At 35.4% G+C, this 22,354-nt stretch overlaps 2 protein-coding genes across 6 annotated transcripts in view; one reads left to right on the plus strand and one right to left on the minus strand.

Moving 5' to 3' along the window:
- HLTF (helicase like transcription factor) overlaps positions 1-12,800 on the plus strand; it is a 59,820-nt gene extending 47,020 nt beyond the window's left edge. For 3 of the 5 annotated variants that reach the window (XM_082839201.1, XM_082839197.1, XM_082839198.1), the window contains 7 exons: positions 925-1,049; positions 1,523-1,713; positions 3,009-3,134; positions 3,449-3,561; positions 3,963-4,143; positions 7,513-7,593; positions 9,923-12,800. In XM_082839201.1, coding sequence (XP_082695327.1) covers positions 925-1,049; positions 1,523-1,713; positions 3,009-3,134; positions 3,449-3,561; positions 3,963-4,143; positions 7,513-7,593; positions 9,923-10,075 — 970 coding nt within the window. In that variant the 3' untranslated portion in view covers positions 10,076-12,800. The remainder of the gene's footprint in view (positions 1-924; positions 1,050-1,522; positions 1,714-3,008; positions 3,135-3,448; positions 3,562-3,962; positions 4,144-7,512; positions 7,594-9,922) is intronic. The other 2 variants (XM_082839199.1, XM_082839200.1) reach the window with 1 other exon arrangement.
- A 6,528-nt stretch (positions 12,801-19,328) lies between these two features.
- GYG1 (glycogenin 1) overlaps positions 19,329-22,354 on the minus strand; it is a gene marked incomplete at its 5' end in the record, with an annotated part of 37,815 nt that continues 34,789 nt past the window's right edge. The window contains 1 exon segment of the mRNA XM_082839937.1: positions 19,329-20,183. Coding sequence (XP_082696063.1) covers positions 20,010-20,183 — 174 coding nt within the window. The 3' untranslated portion in view covers positions 19,329-20,009.

The raw sequence follows: 22,354 nt of genomic DNA on the forward strand, positions 1-22,354 counted from the left end.
GGCCATGGCTCACGGGCCCAGCCGCTCCGCGGCATGTGGGATCTTCGCAGACCGGGGCACGAACCCGCGTCCCCTGCATCGGCAGGCAGACTCTCAACCACTGCGCCACCAGGGAAGCCCTATTGGTGTTTTTTTAGGAGGAACTGTTTTATTGAGTGGTGTTAAATCATGGTAGCATTCTTGGTCATAATTTTTATTTGCTCTATGGCAACATTTTTCTGGTGAGTTTTCTTTCACTGCCATTTGTTCTCTCCCTTGCTCTTTGCTGATTGTTACTCATATATGAATGTCTTGAGCTCTTTCTGGACTAGCTATTTGCAAGAGATTCATATGATGGGACAGGAGTCATAGCTGTATCCTCGACTGGCAGGAAATATATCCTTATTTAATTATGACTCAGGGTTACATGTGAGTTCTTTCAGATTTTACTTGTGCTCATAAAACAGATCAGAAGCTTTAGGGTTCCTTACAATACGGAATGCTGTGGTTATAGTCTTTTCTGAAAACACAGTAGGGCCATGTGTTTCCTATTCAGCTTGCCTTCCTTCCGTCTTGGTGTAAACTTGTCCAGGGGCGTTCAAGCCATGAGCCGTGCACATAAGAGATGGTGATTTTCTCCTTAAGTCATGCTGTTTTGAAGAATTGTGCTCTGGCAGGCAGGTCTGCTTAAGATCTGCAGTCATCTCTCAGTATCTTCCTTTTTGACTTCTACTGCAGTTGGCAGCCATTTCTCATATACTTTGCTTTATTGTTACAAATCTCTCCTGGTTTCATTAAAGATAGAGTTTACTTTTCTGTTTTCCATTCATGTTTTGAAGTGATTTCCAGGGAAGAAGAAAACAATGCCATTTTTGTTGCACTGTTTTAGAATAGGAAATATTATTGTTTAGAGGCCTTCATAATATTCAGTGTTTTTACCTCTAGGTATTTTAATGAAGGGACTGTCCTTGCACACTATGCAGATGTCCTGGGTCTTTTGCTTAGATTGCGGCAGATTTGTTGTCATACTCACCTTCTTACAAACGCAGTGTCTTCCAGTAGTCCCTCAGGTAGGTAAATGTGATTGGTCTACACATCATATTTATTAGAGATATTTAAATCAGAATGAGAAGTTTTTCATATGGCCTGAAGTTAGTTTATTTGTCAAATGGACATTGATTTTGGAATAGGACTCAACTAGAAATATACTCAAGAACCTCTCAACAATGAAATGGAATATTAATGAGGTTTTCAAAGATTTCCAGTGATAGTCTTAGAAGAAAGGTTCAAATTGGATCAGCCTTTTATTCTATGGTAGTACCCACAGATGGTGTTACAGTGATGTTTCTGTGTAAGGTATGTTATGTGGAGCTTCTGAATTTTTCTTAAAATTTCACATTTAAATCACGCTTTTTGCCTGTGATAAAAAAAAAATAAATAAATAAAAAGAATTAAGACTACCCAAGCAAAACTTTTCTCTATATAAGGAAGATTAAGATTGTCTAGTCATATTACAGGTCTTGCTCTGAAATTAATTTTTCAGCCTTTTCTCTAGGAAATGATACACCTGAAGAACTACGAAAGAAGTTAATAAGGAAGATGAAGTTAATTCTGAGCTCAGGTTCTGATGAAGAATGTGCAATTTGCTTGGATTCTTTAACGGTTCCTGTCATAACACATTGTGCACACGTCTTTTGTAAACCCTGCATTTGCCAAGTCATTCAGAATGAGCAGGTTAGTGTTATGCTGAATACAAATTCAGTGTTTGATGGAGTGGTGTTGCAGTGTTGAGTGTAATGAAAACCCAAGTCCAACAGAGACTATAAAGAGTTTTGCACTTGGATTTACTAGTGCACCTTTTATATATAGTTAATTTTATCAGTGTTTTAATAGATACGTTTCATTATAATTAAGCCCTTTTAATATAAAAAGACATTTTTTGGAGGTATATTTCACAGTCAATATTTTAGTTCTACTAACTCTTTAGATCATCTTTGTCTAAGAAATAGATTGATAATGTGAGACACAAAGGTAATTTAAAACTTTCTAGTAAAACAGATGAAGTTAATTCTTATAATGCATTTTTATTTATCCAGTATATCTAAAATATAAAAAATTAATGAGATACCTTACATGATTTTTTAAAACTTAAGTGTTCAAAATTCAGTGGTATTGTGCACTTTGAACACATCTCAATTTGTCTTTACCACATTTCAACAGCTTAATTGCCATGCATGGCTGTTGGCTACTATAGCTAGGTAGGTCTAGATTCATGTGAAGTGGAATAATCCTGTAAGCAATCCTTCTGAGGTATAATTTTTAAAACACTTTTATTGAGATATAATATACATATAATGAAAAATGCACATCATGATTGTATAGCTCAGTGAATTATGAAGTAAACAAATCCATATAACTACCACCCAGATCTTCCTGTGTTCCTTCCCAATCATTACTCTCTCCCTCCTCTCTAAAGGTAACTCTACTATACTGACTTCTAACATTGTTTTAGGTTCAGAATCTTTTTTATTGTAATGGTATTTGGTATGTAGTTATTTTAGGTATAATCTTATTAGTATGCCTTGGTACAAAATGGACACAACAGATAACTGCTTTGAATGAACCTGATAGGACTTATCAGCTCTGGACTGGCTTTATAGGCTATTAAGAAGGAAATTATTCTTTTTTCTTCTAAAGAATAGTTCTATGCTATATTGTAATTAGGTTCAAGAAACTTATGATTTATTTGTCTGAAAATAGTATAATATTTATTGTTTCAAGCTCTTGCTGCTAGTCAAGATCACCTACTTTTGCTTTTTTACCAATCCCACTTACTACATTAGAACATTATATCTGCCTGGAGTTCAGCATGTACACATTTATCTCAAATGGATGAATCTAATAAAAGGTTTAATAAAACGCTGGCTATTAGGGAAATAGAATTTACCATGCCTTTTAAAATTTTTAGGCAAATTTATATTTCTGTTCCTTTGTTAAGTGTCACTCGTACTTTGTTCTTTCTTATATAGCCACATGCTAAATGCCCTTTATGCAGAAATGATATACATGGAGACAATTTATTAGAATGTCCTCCAGAAGAATTGGCATGTGACACTGAGAAAAAGCCTAATATGGAATGGACATCCAGTTCGAAGGTAAATATACATGTGCAAATGTTTGAGTATTTGTTTTATGTTTATATAAAGAAATACCGTATTTAGAAATAGTAATTCTGCTTTTAATCCTGTCATTTGAGTATTATACTCTGTTGGTGGTTACTGGCTTTTTGTTTCTTTCTGGTGGTGAATTTGAGAGATGAGAGAAAGCATTCAGATGATAGTATTTTTTTAGTCTCAATTTTTAAAAAAATTGGTGGTCTTTTACATTTGTATTTTAGGGGAGATAACATGGCAGGACCTTTCTCTTCCAATTCAAAATGGAATCTAATGGGTATCCTAATTTTTTTCAGATTAACGCTCTAATGCATGCATTGATTGACTTAAGAAAGAAGAACCCCAACATAAAAAGTTTAGTTGTTTCTCAGTTTACAACATTTCTGTCTTTAATAGAAACACCACTCAGGTAAGTTCAACAGTGTTTCTCACTTGGAGCAAAAGGATTTTATATAACTGTTTTAATTTAGGTAGCAAAAAATCATTATGTATGTTTTACCACTTTTATTCATTTCATCTATCTAAAATAACAGTAGCAATAAAGAATACTCCTGAGAACTTAGAATTTTAAAGATTAAGTCCTAGTTCATAGGAAAAAGGTTGACTGCAGGGCCTGACATATTAGTAGATGATTAGTAAATATTTGTCAGCAGAAATGAAAGAATGGTTGAATGAAAAGATTACAATTACTTAACATGTTTTTTTTTTTTTTTTTTACATCTTTATTGGAGTATAATTGCTTTACAATGGTGTGTTAGTTTCTGCTTTTTATAGTGTAGTGTTACTTGTCTCTTTTGTCCCCTCCATTAGAGCCTCTGGATTTGTGTTTACTCGTTTGGATGGTTCTATGGCCCAAAAGAAAAGAGTTGAATCAATTCAGTGTTTTCAGAACACTGAAGCAGGATCTCCAACTATAATGCTTCTGTCCTTAAAAGCAGGTGGAGTTGGTTTGAATCTTTCTGCAGCTTCTCGAGTATTTTTAATGGATCCAGTAAGTAGTTTTGTAGACTTTTTGGTGTGTTACTACTTCTTTAAAAAAATAAAAACAAAAAACTATTTGGTAAATACCTTTGTAGTTGTAACTGATTGTGAAAATTCTTAGGCAAACTTTAGAAATAGACAATAACTTAGTAAAAGTGTTTTAAGGGCTTTCTCTTAAGTGCTTTACATATATCAGCTGTAATTCTCACAGCATCTCTATGAGATGGATCTTGTTACTATCCCCATTTTACATGTGAGGAAACTGAAACATGGAGAAATGAAATAGCTTGCCCTATCACACAGCTAGTGATATACAAATCAGGATCAGAGTCCATGTTTATAAGTATTATGCTGTGCTTTTCTACTGCTCTTCTATATACAGAATAAGTTTGTTAACTAATGCTTCAGGGAAGTGTTTTCATTGATTCAGCCCATGAATCAATGAGATCTTACTTTGTGTCAGGGAATCTTACTGGCACAGGGAATCTGGATATAAACAAGATAGACAAAGTAGCCACCATCATGGTGCTAATAGTCTCAAGCTTTAACGTGCATAAGAATTAGGAGATGCAATTTGACCTCTGTCTTCAGATTTAGGAGTTCTTGGATGAGACCCAGGAAACTGCATTTTTATGTAGACCATAGGTGATTTTAGGTGCACATGGTCCAGCATCACAGTTTTAGAAACAAGTACCATTAATGGAATGCTTTGGGTAAACTTTAATGTCTAACACAGTGTAATTACTGTGCGCAATACAGGTCTAGGGGTAGAGTGGGAGTTAAAATTCACTCTGAACTTGACACATCAAACTGTGTGGCTTAGAGTTGCATCCGCACAGGAGCACTTTTTTTCTGATTGCACAAAGGGGCTTTTTGGACTGGAAGCACTCTGAGCTAATTCAGTTTCTAATTTGCATTGGCCACTGTTTGGGCTGGAGGTAACCCTGTGCTGTTTCTGTGCATTCACAGATCTAAGGTTTGTGGTTTTAGCTTGCTGCCTGAAACTCAGAAAATTCATAACAAAGAAATTTTACTAAGATACAAATTTTGAGTTATTCTGGTTAGGCTATCTAGTTGAAGCACGTACCTGTTACCAAGGCTTTTCTTCCTCACTTGAGGGTAACCTTTCCAGTAATATTAAAACCAGAGCCATACTTAGGCATTCATGGGTTTCATGTTAATGCCATCGGGATGGCAGTGGTCTGTCGTATTTTCTTGCCTTAGTTCTGTGGATGAAGTTTTAAATCTTTGCTAGAGTTTTAGTATTATGGTTATTATAAAAAATATGCATTGTAACTGCAAGTTAAGTTACATGTTAGCTAACCAGATGATAATTCTAGAAGCTGATTTTTGGAACAGATTCCCAAATTATTATTTTTTGGTTATAATCTTAGTACTTCATAAGGAAGAGGTTGTTAATACAAAATACAGTAATTTAATTAGTATTGTAAAGTTGACCAGAGACTAAACTTTTTAACAGTTATACTTTTAGAAAACTTACAGAATGTTTTAGCAGTTTCATAGTAAGTTGGTTGTTTTTCATTGAACATTTCAAGTTTTCAGATATTGTTTCTAACTTTAAAACAAAAGCCAGGTCCTAGAAAAATAAGATTCAGTAAAAAAAAAATAAAAACATTGCTCATGAAGATTTTTACCTCTTTGTCGAGTATTATATAAATGTTAAGATTTATTTGTATTTTGATGTTTCATTGTGAGCTTTTTTTTTCATTATGAGCTTTTGATAAAGTTAATTGCTTCCTTCATCACTACATAAGAGAATGGGAGCTATCAGTTTTACATTATCATAAAGTAAATTTTATTATACATTTAGTCATACTTGATGTATACTGCCGTCTCACCATGAGGTTCCTAGACAAAAGACAGCAGAGAGGAACATTTTATCTGAGCTCTTAGTATAATGGTTTCAAAATGGGTCCAATTGTAAAATACAAAATATTCACAGAATATGACTGTCAGTTTCATAAGGTAAATAAGTCCTTTAAATCTAACTTTTATACCGAAAAACAATCCCCAAATCAAATTATAGCAGGTCTTAGTAAAATCTCCTTTTCTCTCGATCTCAAGGGAACTTTATTTTTTATTTTTATTTAAAAAAATTTTTTTGGCTGCGTTGGGTCTTCGTTGCTGTGCGTGGGCTTTCTCTAGTTGCTGCCCAGGGGGGCCACTCTAAACTGCAGTGTGCGGGCCTCTCACTGCAATGGCCTCTCCTGCTGCAGAGCAGAGTCTCCAGGCATGTAGGCCTCAGTAGTTGTGGCTCACGGGCTCTAGAGCGCAGGCTCAGTAGTTGTGGCACACGGGCTTAGTTGCTCCGCAGCATGTGGGATCTTCCTGGACCAGGGATCAAACCTGTGTCCCCTGCATTGGCAGGCAGATTCTTAACCAGTGCGTGCACCACCAGGGAAGTCCCTCAAGGGAACTTTAAAAAGAAGAAAATAACTGCCTAAGTTGTACTATAAACTTGTCATCTACATATTAATTTATGATTTTGTTTCTATTTTCAGTTGGTACTTTGCTGTATAAATGTTCCTTTTCTCCAGAACACCCTGTTTTCAGCTTCAAGAGTCATCCCATAGCTTAGTTTAAAACTTAATGATCCCCTACCCTGACAATTCATGTTATTTCAAAACCACTTGACTCCTATCTTTCTAGACTGAAGAGCTCTATATCTTTTTTGCTTATCTTCCCTTTTCAGTGCTTCATTGTTTTATTCTTCACCTTAAGACAGTCCCCGTGATAATGCCAATGTTAGTTAGCTAATGTTACTTTTTTAGTTCAAAATAGATATTGAAAATTGTATGGCAGAGTCTTAAATAATTTTTAGGACTTCTCATTACTCCTGAAATCTTTTTTTGTGCTTTTACATAATGAAAGGAGGAAAATGAAAGAAAAGAACCAAACACCAGCAGAAAAGGAGAAAACTTTTTCATAAATGGACTCAATTACCTATCTTTTCTGATGTAAATTAAGTAATTTAAGAGAACGTATAAACTTCCTCTGTTAAGCAGACATAGTTTGATTGTAAAATGGGTGGGGGTGGGGGATGAGAAAGATATTATTTGATTAATCAGCAATCATTTATACTGTGTGCTTTCTAGGTATCAGGCCCTGTGTTAGATACTAGAAGCGGTGTAGTGAAATGACAGGGGAGAGAATACCTGCCTATCATAGTAGTGATTGGGGGAGGTAGTCAGGGGCTGTGTGGAAATTTTCGTCCCCAGAGCATTTACAATGTCACTATCTGGATTCATTCAGAAAGATTTCAGTTAGTAAAAGGTGAATGAGTAATACTGCAACAAAAGGACTTGTGCGGAACACTCACAGATCAGGGTGGTAATTATTCAACTCATGTTCTTATTAGGCCTGGAATCCAGCTGCTGAAGATCAGTGCTTTGACAGATGCCATAGACTTGGCCAGAAGCAAGAAGTTATTATCACGAAAGTGAGTTTTTAAGACATCTATTTTAAATAAGGTTTTCAAAATTATACAAATAATGCGTGAATAGATTGTAAAAGATTGAAATAGAATTATGCAAACTATGAAGATCATCTTTATTCTGTTTAGAAGGAAGCTACCATCAGTAGTTTAACATGCTACTCAAAGTTTTTCTGTTTACATACATTCATACTTACGTATATGTGTAAATTTCAAAAATTTCTTAAGATAAATGGGATCATACTTTATTATTTTGTAGTCTGTGTTTTTTCCCCCTGAACAGTATATGTTGGAGACTACCCTGTAAGAACATACAGATAAAACTTCTTATTATTCTGTCATGGTAGACAGGCAACATAATTACATCTAATTTATTTAACCAGTTCAATTTTTGCTAATAAAAACACTCCTATAATGAGCATTATGTGCATCTTTGTGCATATGTACAAGTACAGTATTTCTTCAGGATAGGTTAAGAAAACTAGAATTCTGGATTTAGAATCTTATTACATAACTGTCAAGTTGTTTTCAAAATAGGCTTTATGATATATGAGAATGATGTAAATTTATGCTTATAAGATGGTCAAAAAGTGACCTTCTAATACTCATTTACCTAAGACCTTTAGCATATTTGACATATCTCTTGTTAATTTTTTTTCTGTGAATTGCTTGCTTGTATCTTTTGCCCAGTTTTCATAAAGTACAAATATAGTTTTATAGTATAAAGTACTTCTTTATAAATTCTGATTTTAAATGTTTTATGTATGTTGGAAATTTTTTATTCCAGGCTCTTGCTCATCTTTGAACTTTATGTGCTTTTTGTCATGAAAAAGTTTAGAAATTTTTATCATTTAAAACGTATCAGCCTTTTTCTTTGTATCTTATGGATTTTGAGGTCTTTCTTAGAACAGAAGGCTTTATCTTCAAACTTTAAGAATGAATCTCCTGTAAATTATGTAAACTGGGAGTAGTGTTTTACAAAAATGTCAATAAAAATTGCCGTACTGAAAATTAGGAGGGAAAAGAAAGAATCTCCTGTGCTTCTGATTCTTTTGAAATATTTTACCTTTTGTTTATGATTCATGATATGGATCTAACTTTTTTTCAGATGAAAAATCATTTGCTCCATTACCATTTTTTTTGGAAAAGTCCATCGTTTTTTTCTACTGATTTGAAATGTCACTTTATCATAAACTAATTCATGGGTCTCTTTCTGGACTCTGTTTTGTTCCACTGATCTCTTTTCCTATTCCCAGGACAATATTTCTTTAATAATTACTATGGTTTTATAAAGTATGTTTTGATATCTAGTAGAGCAAAGTGCACTCATTACCCTTCTTTTTGAAAACTGTGTTGGTTATTAATATTATTATTTACTCTTGAATTGAACTTTGGATTTGGATTACCAAATCCCACTTAAGAAATCTTGTTTGGGATTTATTGAATTTATGATTAATTGGAAAACTGTCTTCTTTATAAATACAGAGTGTTCCTATATAAGAACTTAGATAGTATCACTCTCCGTTTTTTTAGGTCTTTTATGTATTTTGGTAACATTTTATAACACAGCTTGTATTACAGTAACTGGGACCTCTTGTACGGTGTTGAATAGTAGTAATCACAGTAATCGTTCTTGACTTGTTCCTATCTTTGTTGGGAATACTTTTATTGTTTTACATTTAATATGTTGTTCTTGGTAAGTTTCTAGTAGATATCCTTAAATAAGGTTGAGGACATTTATTTCTGGGTTAATGAGGATTTTTTTTTAAAGTCAAGGTTTTTATCAGGAATAAACGTTGAATTTTATCAAATGCTTATCATCTATTGAGATGATCACTTTTTTTCTCTTAAATTTTTAATGTTATAAATTACACCAGATGAAGGCCTGTTCTTTCATTTCTGGGAAAATCTTATTTGGCTTTTTAAATATGTTACATTTATTTTGCTAATATTCCAGCTTCAGAGTTGCCTATAAAGTTTGCTTTTTTTGTCTGTTGCTCTTATCTTGATGATGGAGTTATAATATGTAACTTATGTCCTTACAGCTGTATTCTTTATACAGGAAAACTGTATTGAGTGATAAGGGAAAATGGTGCTCATCTCTAGCTATCATATCATGTTCTAAATATTCTCACTGTATATTGAGAGAAAAGGGGGAGTGAAACAGTTTCTAATAGATTATTATTGACCATTTTTGAAAGCTACGTAATACTGTAAGAAAGCAGGTTCTTTTAAAGTATCATTTTCATCATGTCAGTTTTTTTTTAATTAAAGAATTCAAGTATTGTGACCTAAAAAGTACTTAACCAATTTAACTTTGTTTTTCTTTTTAAAGTTCATTGTGAAGGATTCTGTTGAAGAAAATATGCTGAAAATACAAAACACAAAGAGAGAACTTGCAGCTGGAGCCTTTGGAACTAAAAAAGCAGATGCTAGTGAAATGAAACAAGCTAAAATTAATGAAATCAGAACTTTAATTGATTTATAATTTGTGGGATTTGGTAAGGTCAGTTTAATTAGATATATACAGAAGTTTTGGAAATGCGAAAAATAGTTTTAGAAATGAGGTCTAGAGTATATCTTCTAAAAGGAGCATATCATTTTATATTAGTGAAGAGGTATTACTAATACATAATCTCCTTCTATATATGAACCTATTTTTAATGACAGTTCAGGTAGCAATAAGTTCTGTTATATACTGTGGCCTAAAATAATTTTTTGAGACAAAAAGTTACTTTTATTCAACTTTTCATATTATCTATGCTGAGTATTTTCATATATATCTTCCAAGTACTCAGCTTTTTCATATTTCAGATAAGGTCAAACCTTTTATACTTTTGACCAAATAGTTATTTTCTATGTTGGACACATTTGGTTATTCACCAAAGTCTCCCATTTGTGATGCTGTGGATTCACAGTCCATGTAAACGATTAATATGTGCACAGACTATACAAGAGATTGATTTTATTGGACCTTCAAAAACCGTATTTGCATTCCAGAACCTTAAATGAGAGACCAAAGTCCAGGTTAGCAAGTTACTTGTTTTTTTTTTGTTTGTTTGGCTTTGTTCATGTATGTGTATGTATGTGTTTTGTTTTTGTTTTACAGTGTCATTGAGATAAAATTCACGTAAGTGACTTACAATTTTATGTTCATGAAAATTGGGGATTGCGTTAGAGCACTGTTTTCTCCGTTTTAGTCAGGTGGTACCATTCTTTTTGTTTAAATGTAACTTGATGTATTAGTGTGTAAATACAGTCTGTGGGGGTGAGAAGGAACCAGTTCTGCCCAATTTGATTTGAATATTTAAATTATGGAATTGCTGAATAGATATTTCTATATATAGATAATTCTTATTTATGTAGTTTAAAAAAATAACTATAAATTTTTATAATTCAGAAGACTACTATATGTGAGAGGCATGATAATCTGGATGGAAGTTGGGCTGGATGACATCCAAAATTGTTTCAACTTTTAAAGACATCTTAATCCCTGAATGGAAAATTTTCTTTGTTATTGTGTTTAGAATCAGAATTTGATTTTGGAACTTCAGTAATTCACCCTTACATCTATCTGTAGAATTACTCATCTTTTTCCTACTTTTGTTAATAATCAAACTCACGGTAGTTGCCACAGAATCCTGGATGACTGTTTTAGTCACATTTAAAACAAACTATAAATTTATCAGTCAGGTTAGGTAGTCAGTGTTATTTTTTTCCTTAAGGAATCTTTTTTTTAAATCCAAAGAAAGAAGAAATTACTTACTATAATAGGAGAAGCTTCATGTTTGATGATACAAATTTAAGAACCTTATATCTTACTTACAGTGTTGGAAGTGACTTGACTGAAAGATAAGAGGAGATTGGAGGCAGCGTTGTATTCTAGGGCACACAATCTTAGATTTAGCACATACCTTAGCAGCAAAATTCTTCCTTCTCTGTGCCCTGTCCTTTGCTCCAAAGGAACAGTGGATCAGACAGCAAGAATCTTCCCAGTCCCTTTTCTCTTCGGCAGCAGGTGAGGTAGAGGGCTGATGCAAAGGACAAACAGACCTTTCTGCAGGGATGAGAGTGGAATAATAACTTGAGGTTGGTCCACTAGCATAAGGAGCAATAGGGAAGTTCTTTACCTTGTAGGACTAGCATTGCACAAAATATCAGGTTGATCAGGATCTCATAAAATATGATATGTGGGTTCTCTATATACCAATACTCCAGTGAGATTAAGTATAAAAAGAGTTTGCAGCAAAAAACACAACCTACTCTTCTTGCTTACAAAGGCAGAGCCTTGCAAACTCACTGTAAAGGTGAAGACTTTGCTTGCTTCTTTACCCCAAACATTTACAGACTTGTGTTTTTAAACACATTCATGATGATAAATTTGGCAAGTCATTTAAAAAATACCTTTTTGGTTTTGTATAGTTCGATTAAGTGGTGTTAAATAAAAAAACAACAAATTCATCCTAAGAAAATATATAAACTACTGGAATGAAAAGTTCACATTATGTTTACGCTGTTAACTCTGTTTCATTACTACGTAGAGTAATAGCTTTAGAAACATCTTGAAAATACTGTATTCCCAGTTGTGGTTCAAACTGGATTTTGTTTTAAATTTAAAATTAATAAAAGTGAAAAAACTACTAGCTTCCTCAGTGCCGTAATTTTAATGAGTACTTTTTCTTTAAAGAACATTTAATCTTTCTTTATAAATCTCACACGTCTGTTCAGCTGTCTATATTTTATAATTATTTTTCACTGAGAGTACATAAAAGTACTATGAGTAGCTGAGAATAACTGACTCATATTCCTACCCCTTTTTAATTTTACTAAATTTCAATTTAACTGGTTGACTTCTTATTTAGAAATCAGTGTATATATTTTTAAATTTTATGTTAAATGTCTCGATCTTCTTAAACATTAGTTTCGATTATTTTTATTTCCCCATCTGCCAGAAAAAAAGGAGTTGTGATCATAGCTATGTATAGTGGTATACTAGATAACACTCTCGATTATAGACTTTGCCCTAATTACAGCTCCAGGATTGGAAATAATCAAGAAAATAATCATCTTATGTTTAAAACCAGTGAGTACCAATAAATTTATACTCAGGCAGTGCATGTTTTCTGTTGGCATTCATTGGTGTGTTTTTTTATTCATTTTGTTTATATGCTTGCCAAAGTTCTGTTCATTAGTATTCGGAAGGAAGATTCATTAAAAACATGAGGACAAATGATGTTTGGCTTATTAATAAGAATTCAAGTGCTTAACCTTAAGTTTTCAACTGTATTAACTTTAAAATATTTGCAAAAGGTGAAATACAACAGCTTTCCTTCACTTAATTCACCCGTAAGTATGTAGTAACTTCCTTACAAGTTCTGCATTCTGGAATTTGTGACCTCATTTTTATGGTGCTTCTGAATAAAAAGACCCCAAAATTCTGATAGCTGTGAATAATGGTTGGGATGCTTCCCTGCAGTAATGTCTACTTCAAAGGGGAAACGGTTGATTAGAAATCCTGTAAGCAGACGTAATGTTTTCTTCCATGTTAAAATATTCACAGTTATTGTGTGATAATAAGGGAGAACAGTCTTCTAGATGAAGCCATAATAATTTACTGCTTTTGAAAGGGTAGATGGTATCTTATTCCCAGTCAGATCTTTTAATGGTTAAAATGGGATTTTAAAAAATCTCTTTTTCAGCTCCCTACTCAACCTTCTTGATCAAGAATTTTCTGACAAATTTAGACCTTTAAATTCTACCTTTAAGTATGAAAATTGATTTCTACATGAAAATAATACAGTTTTAATAATGTATGTCATTCAAATGTACATGGAACAGGACACCTCCATTAACCTGAACCAAGTTATAATAACTAGGCTACACTGGGACTTCATTTAGAAGGACAGCAAATTCCAAAATGACTTCTTAGATTGGTAGATAAAACAGATTCTAGGGCATGTCTTTGCACTTTTGAAAAATGCAAAAATAGTGCATCTAGACTATTCCAAGAGGGTATTTAATGTGATAGATGTGGTATTAAAAGTCATCAGAGAGATTATATATTAAAATATGTGCTCTATTTGCTAAAGCAGAGATAGGACTAGTGTTTTAGGAAAGTTTCCAGTAAGTCTGCCATCTTTCAGCATTCTAGTTTATTAGAAAGGCAGATAAAATTAACTAGGATACAGTTTCCTGAATGTTTAAACTAATTTACCCTTTTTGTTAGGGTAGGGAAGGGCTATTCCCTAATAGTACCTTGTAGGATTTAAAATTTTTTTTCTTGGCACTGGTATCAATATATTGATAAAGGTAAGTTAAATATTTCATGAGAAATGGTCTAGTGAAGGCCACTTCATATGTTTCTTGGAGGTACAGGTGAAAGCAAGAATTAAGATAAAACATTGATTTTATGCATGAATCACAGACCTCGATCAAGCTTGGAGCTCATCTCCAAAGGCATAAATCTGTCCTTTGTGTAGGCAAATCTGACTTATAGTCAAAGGCTATTATATCCACCATTATTCATGGGATTAAAAAATAAGGATATATTGATCACCTCCACAAACGTATGTTCTTGTAATCTGAGTTAATGTTGCCTATTTACACATCCTACAAAGTGACCCTTGGTATTTTAGGCTCCCTGGAACAGATTTTGCAGTATAATTGTGCAACTTTGCATGGAAAAGTTAATACTTCACCTTAATTAAGGAGTATCCTTGGAAGATCAGGGAAGGAAAAAGAATCTGTTAGTCTAATTCAATGACTTCTCAGCCTCTTTTATGCATATTATATGCTTTTTCCTATGGTAAATTTGTCACTTTCCTTCCAAAAGTTAACAGCCTTTACTAAATACTATTTAAAATAAATTACGTAAGCCTTTTCAGTTTAGAGCTTTTATCTCTTATGTTGTATACAAAATAGGGACACAAAAAGTTAACACCAGGTCTTCCCTGGTGGCACAGTGGTTGAGAGTCCGCCTGCCGATGCAGGGGACACGGGTTCGTGCCCCGGTCCGGGAAGATCCCACATGCCGCGGAGCGGCTGGGCCCGTGAGCCATGGCCGCTGAGCCTACGCGTCCGGAGCCTGTGCTCCGCAACGGGAGAGGCCACAACAGTGAGAGGCCCGCGTACCGCAAAAAAAAAAGTTAACACCAGATGATATGTTTAATTCTCCTCCCCACCCCCCAGTCTGATGCTTTGATATCGTTCCTCAATTTTAAAAAAAAGGCTTTGAGTCTTGTGGTCTCTTGTGATACAGATGGAGAGTTCCAAAATACACTTCCTTGTTCAGTTTGCATATTACCTGGCCACAACAATAAGGCAATATTAGGTATCTGAAGACTAGGTTTCTGTTCATCTCAGCCAGGGGCCAAGAAGCCAAAAAAGGCTTCTGACCACCTAAAATAACAGATTTCAGTAAATCCATATACTTGACTCAGTAGAAAAGGACTAGTGTTCAAAGGCCCTGTTATTGAACAGTTGCCTCTTTCCCTATTTTTGTTTTAGGCAGACAGTAGGGAGCAGTGGTAGCTGATAGACTGGACGTCAAGAAACTTCAAAAACTGAAAAGTGAACACAGAATAAGTAAATCACAAGAGTTGAGTGTCTTAGTATAGGTGTCTGGAGCCCTTATCTCTAAAGGGATGTTGACCCTGAATACATCACAGTATCGCAGCATAGTCATATAACAGAAATTTTCCCTCTTGTGGACCAATAAAACAACTGTGAAAACAGGATAATTCTGCATAGTTTTTTTTTTTTTCCCCCTGTATAGGCTTTTAAGATACAAAGTCTATACGTTGTGAAGCTGAACTGTGTCCAAGCCAAAATTCATGACAATTCTCCCCTTGAATTTTCTTACCCATTTTTATATTACAATTTCAGGCAGCCTATTTAGGAAAGCATTTGTAAAAGGTATTTCCCACGTTCTGTTTCAAGGCCATTATCCTTATCTTCATAGCAAGCAAACTGAAAGCTTTTCCATTATTTGTGTTACTTCCTAGATTTCTGGCATTTATATTTCTGATTACATACAGAGGTTACTCTGATCTCTGCCCATTTCTCTGATCTCACTGTCTGTTTTGATCACTCATTTGTTTAATGCAGAGCATAGTTTTAGAGTTAGAGCATACACAAATCTGAATCAAAGTCCTTGGCAGATTATTTACCTTTCTTATTCTCTGATTATCTGCAAAATGAGAATACTGTATATACATTATAGGACTGACATGAAAATTAAGCTATAAATACCTAATAAACATTGTCTTTCCTTTTTGCTTTCTTACAGATTTTCACTTAAAGGAGATTGAATTTCAGCATCAGAAACTCAGAGAAATAAGTTATCAAATAACATACCCAAGTATAAAAATAGTAATCTCTTTGTAATAATAAGCAGAGGAAAAAAAAGCAAACTGTGGCAGACTGTTTTATTTAAGGAGAAGCCAAGTCTTACTTAGCTTCATGGCCCAAGTTTCAGTGACATTAAACGGTAGACATTATACAATTGTATTTATAGATGTTGTTTATGATAATGTTTCCTGCATCACTCAAGGAGCCGAGTTTGTCTCTGGAAAGCCTTGACTGGTCAGCAGTTGAGTCCCCTGCTGTGTAACACCACCTCACCTTTCCAGGCGTCTTCTGCTAAGAACCCTGACTCCCTGTTGTGTTCAGTGTAAACACTTTCTTAATGTATCAAGTGGTTCTCAAATGTCATTTGGGTCACAGTCATTGCTTGATAGTTACTTGGAGTAGAGATACTGTGACCTCAACCAAGGCCCACTGATTCATAATCTATAGTGATGAGGCCCAAGAAACTGTACTTACAAGGTGTCCAGTGTTTCTCAGGAGCAGCCAGGTTGGAGACACAGTTGCTCAAGCCTCTAGTTTCAGTTACTCCTTTCTCTTCTCTCTTCATCTCCAATCCATCAGCAGCTTTACTGCCTTCACCCTGGTGGAAGGTATGTTGGATTACCACTGTCTCTCTCCAAGACCACTATTAAACTAACTTGCCTTCCCATCAGCTCTTGTTCTCATTTAAGCTATTTTCCACCAGCTGCAGAACCAATGTTTTTAAAATGTAAATCACAAAGGTAAGACAATTAGACTCTCTTTAAGAAGGACTGGCAATGAATTGAACAAACTATATTAAAATTCATTAATTCATAATGATACTAGAATAACCCCCCTCCAAACCACCTTTGGAGGATACTGTTAAACCAGTTCCTTATTTTATATACTAACTAGTGAGTGAAGGGAGAATCAAGCATTTATCCTGCCCTTTTAATAGAAACAACCTCAGGGTAACCAAATTACTGATGAATGGAAGTATATAGAAATATTTCAGCTAATAAATGAGAGTATCACCATTTTGCAACCCCAGCGAGATACTGTATCTAGGCAATGATCATCAATGGCAGTTAAGATCATAAGGTAACTGGAGGCTTGGAAGTACCTAACAACATATAAAGTATTGCCCCCCCCCCCAAAAAAATCACACCTTAATCTGACTGGCCCTCTAAATCAGTTTATAAGAAATACAGAATACAAGGAAACATGTCAAATTGCAATCAGTAAAGTGAAGAATGTGGGAGACAGGACAAATAATCTGGTTTCTTCAGTAAATAAATTGCAAGGCAACAACAAACAAGAAGGGAGGGTTAGGAAACACGACGGAATCAACCAATTGCACTGTATGGGCCTTACTTGGATCTTAATATGATCAAAGTGGAAACAAAACACAAAGTAAGGGAGGACATTTGGAATTAATAGCTTCTTGGTGAGATAATTTTCTGAAGTCCTTATGTTTTAAAGATATATATGGGAATATGAAATTTTTAATCTGGGATTTGCTTCCAAATAGTCTAGTACGGGAAGAGTTGGTGGGGATACAGATGAAACAGTTGTTGAAATTGGGTGATGGGGGTTCTTTATACTATTCTGCTTACCTTTGTATGTCTCTATAGGTCCCTGTTAATAAAAAGTTAAATATAAATTACATTAATAAAACTTCAATCAATTGCTGTTGAATTTAAAGTAAAATCCAAAGCCCACACCTTCACCTATGAAGCCACTGCATACATACCTCTCCATCCTGTTTTATAAGCTTTTATTTCCACCAAGTTCTCGCCTGCTCGCACAATTTCCTCTGAAGGGAATATTCTTCCTTCTCCTCACTCCCTTTTGGCTACCTCAGAGCCTCTCTTTCTGGCTTAATCATCATCTTGCAGGAGGTCTTTCCTGACTGCCCTAAAGCTGGACTTTCCCTGTTGTCAGTGTACTTTATTTAGCATAATTTGCAATTATATATGTTCATTTCTCTTTCAGTCTGTTTCCTACTAGAATATAAGGAACTATGTCTGTCTCGTACACTCCTATATTTCTAATGTCCATCATAGGTGTGATATGGTCAGTACTTAAGTGCTTGTTCAGTGAATTCTTGTGTTGTCTGTCTTAAATATATATGTCAACTCAAATTGTGTTTGATGTGAAACTAAGATGACTGAATTAATGCTTTGGTAGATGTAATTTCTGGAATAAGCTCAAGTATTTCCTTGAAATCAGATACATCTTTATGACCATTGAGACTGTGAAAGCAACCGAGGGCTGAAATGAACTTTAAAATTAGGCACAAATAGATTGTCCAGAAATACAGACTCTATTTGTACGACTTGCAAATTACACTGTAATGAATTTAATTTCCGTTTAGCCAGGTTCTTCTATGCATTGGATTCTCATTGGAAGAGTTTAGCTCATACCTCTCAGTGCAGAGACTCTTGGGTCAGGAGTATCTTGAGGGTCTTTGTACCATGGCACCTGACACGCAGAGGCACTTAAATCTCTGGTAGTGCTTCACGTACTTTGAAGATCACAGCAACTCATATTCCACAGTCCAAATAATCATAGCTTCTTTTATCTTCAGAAATCATTTGTCATTTAACAGTTTACAATTTTAGGTAAGTCCTCAGGTTCTTCTTAAGCTCTTCTGGTAGCCAGCCTCCAAGTTGCCCACCCCCTCCCCATCCATTCTTGCCCTCCAGGTTTCCATACCCTGTATATTCATTCACACCCTTATTGAATAGGGCTGACCTGTGTAACCAATAGGCTATTGTGGAAATAAAGGAAGGTGATCTTGAAGGTTAAAAGCCACTGCGGCTTCTGGCCAGTTAAACCTCTAAAGTTTCTTGTCATGGTCTCTCTTGCTTTCTTCAACAGAATGACTTCTGATTACTCAGTTCAGTTTTAAAACGACATTTTAGATCATACCCTTCACTAGCTTGCCATCCTTGCAACCTAGAATCACCTGTACATTGAATAAATATGCTTTATACTCCTATCATTCTAAGCCGTGGATAAAAATGCTAGAAGATGTTGGGTCTGGTACTGATTGTAACAGTCCTGAAAGATTATCGAGTATGTTTAGAGACTGACAATGAACCTACGATGATTTTAAGGTTACAATACTCTAAAATGTGAATACCCACTTCATACAGAAATGTGGGTGACAGATTAATTTGATCTTCCTTTCCTCCATCTATTAGATCCATCACCATCACTGGAGAACACGAGATGCAGATATCTCTTGATATCTAGAAACCAACTTTTAAAGCATGTATTTCAGTGTCAAGTTTTACACTGGTTTTTAAAACACAAATTCTACAAATTCTGAAAAATTCCCTAATACTTTTTTTTCAAGGGGAGTGGGTGCCCTTAATTGAATTAGACGACCAAGATATGTCAAGAAATCTTTATTTTTCATACAAGGTGCCACTGTAGGTAACCATCACACTGCTGTTTTCAGATATACAGAACTGAACGAAAGCATTTTAGCATGCCGCCTTACTGTACATAGAAAACTGGTGAACATCTTCAGACACTAAGACTAGGAAATAAAATGGGTTAACACCATTTGTTGATATGCTTATGAGTCACTCAGCAGTGTTCTTATAGGTTGTCTTTACCTGAAAGCAGAATTACAATCACTCTGGCAGCCTCTGGGCGATTCTAAAATGCAGGTCTAGTGAAGGGTACAACAAGCAAGCAAGAGACAGGTGCTGTGTCCCCATCTGAAGGGAGACTGATTTGGAGCCTGGCTTGGCACATTTTTTAAGAGTTGATAACAGCCATCTTAACCGCTTAAGATTTGAGTGTCCCTTACCATGTACGTTGGCAATCGGCATAACTGAGAATTTCTGAAATACAAGCTGAGGGTTAAAAGGCAGAACTGTCGTTCATGTAACAGAATTGCTACTTAACTTTTGCCCAGCTCTCACCAGTTGTCCTGCAAGACCCCCCACCCACATCTGATGGATTTTAATGAAAGCCTCTAACAACTGTAACAGACCTTTCTTAACCCAGCTCTAGATACTAAGTATCGGAAACAAGTGCCTGTGAAGTGGATGTGTCCACGGAAAAGGGCAGTGTTTCTACTGGAGGTAAGTGTCCAGCTTCCTCTTGATGTTGTCAAAGGAATCTGCTCCCATGTAATCAGCCTGGCCCTGTTCCCACCGCTCCTTCCGTTCTTCTGAGGATACAAAAGGCTGTGCCGTAGCCGGGATCTCCCCAAGGGACAGCTGTGATATGGCTCCTGAGACATTTTCCTAGAAAGGGGAGAATAATCAGAGACTCCTTTAGAGCTGAAAGACCATTTTAAAGAATGCAGTAAACTGAAGAAGGTGAGAAGAACCAGGATGAATTATCATGCAAGGTAGCAAAAACTGAAAAGTATTACATGAAACAAAACAAGACACAAATACAAGGATCATGATATTTTTCCTAACAAAATGAAGACTTCTTGACTCGGTGAAAACATAGGGAGAACAAATTAATTGGGTAGGGTTAATGTTTAAGTTCTGCATACCTTTCTACAGAAGCCACAAGAGAAAGCCAGTGTATAGACCAAGTCTGAAAGCTGCAACAGTTCATTAGAAAGTGTAAGATGGATGGACAAGGGAACACAAGTCTCACGATAAGTTCTTGATCTGTGTGGGCTCAGAAAGGTTGAGAACTTAAACGAAATGATACCTCAGAAGCTACACTTCAGAAAGAACCTAAGCAGAGAGCCGCACCACATACACAGCTGTCGCATTATAAAAGCGAGAGCTAAACGGTCTGAGCCATACACCAAATTTATCTTCCTGTTCAAGCTTATTACCAAGTAGTATCTATTCCTGCAGCTTCTGTTACTTTGCTTAGTTTTGATTAAGTCTTCATTTCCCATCTTCACCTTCCCTTGATTCATAACCCTCAGTCCTTGGGTTGTGGAAGGAACAAGGTAAATGTGCAGGAAATGGGGCAAACCTACTCTGCATTAAATTCGATTCTCATTACATACAGGTAGGCAATTAAATTCAGTAGTATCATAAAAGAACATGAAAGTTATCCTTCAGAAAGCTCTCAGGTGCGATAGTACTGGAAATCGTAGAGAAAAAGGAAGGCAAATGAATACACACAGGTATTGTTTTTAACAGAGAAAATGGTAGAACAAAATGTTTGAGTAGCTGTTTTTGTTGCTATATAGATGTGTAGGTATAAGTATATATGTATTTAAATATCCCGGAATTCCAAGGTATTTGGGTAGATTCCACGGGATTAGATTACAGCCGAGGCAACGTTAAGTCCTTCCCTTGGATTAGCCCTGCCTCTGCCTTCCACATGCCGCCGGAATGATACCAGGAGCCTCTCGCAGAGTCCTCTGCTCACAGTGCTTTCATAAGGACAGCCGTCTCTCAGACCTGGATGTGAGTCCCAGTTCTGCTACTGACTAGTCTGTTACATAACTAAGGGAAGGGATGTTAACTCCTTTAAGCCTCAGTTAATTTTAATATATAAAAAGGGGATATTAACAAAAATAATACTTACTTGACAGAGTGCTTATAAGGGTTAAATAAGAATAGATATCTTTAAGCACTTACTATGTACCTGGCAATGTTCCAAGTACTGTGTAAGTATTATTTCCTGGTCCATATAAAGCAATTAGTGTAAGAACGTAAGTGGTAGTTATTTTTCCCTTTCTCCTTTTTATATTTTGGCACAAGTGCTCATAAGTGAAATGGCTAAAATCTATACCGTAGCAAAGAGAAGGATCTCTTATAACCTTATCGTCTCTTATAATTATACCAAGGTAATTAACTGATCTATTAAGACTTGATTATAATTTACCCATTCAGTTTTATTCTTTTTTTTTTTCTTTTGCGGTACGCGGGCCTCTCACTGTTGCGGCCTCTCCCTCCGCGGAGCACAGGCTCCGGACGCGCAGGCTCAGCGGCCATGGCTCACGGGCCCAGCCGCTCCGCGGCATGTGGGATCTTCCCGGACCGGGGCACGAACCCGTGTCCCCTGCATCGGCAGGCGGACTCTCAACCACTGCGCCACCAGGGAAGCCCAGTTTTATTCTTTATATCTTAATATGCAACATAAAAGTTTAATTTCTCATCCTCTTCCAATTCTTCCAAAAGAACAAACCTCAGAGGAAGACCTTTAAAGTCAGAATTGTTACTGTAAATGTTAATGTCATCTTCCTCTTACAGAGAGATTTATTTTTCAAGATCCAATATAACCAGAGGAGTAAAACATGGCAAATGAAAATAACCCTAGAAAAGTATTTGCTGTATGTTCATGTTATTGTAATTTTCACTTGGAATATATTCTTCTACACGATGGCAAAAATAAAATAGGTATATTTAAATACTTGCAGTTTCTAAAACATGAAATGGGGCGTTCTTTGTTTTTGTAAACCACTATTTTTGGGGGAATAATCTTACAATCTTAG

Source organism: Leucopleurus acutus (assembly GCF_964270905.1).
Source record: "Leucopleurus acutus genome assembly, chromosome: 5".
Taxonomy (NCBI): domain Eukaryota; kingdom Metazoa; phylum Chordata; class Mammalia; order Artiodactyla; family Delphinidae; genus Leucopleurus; species Leucopleurus acutus.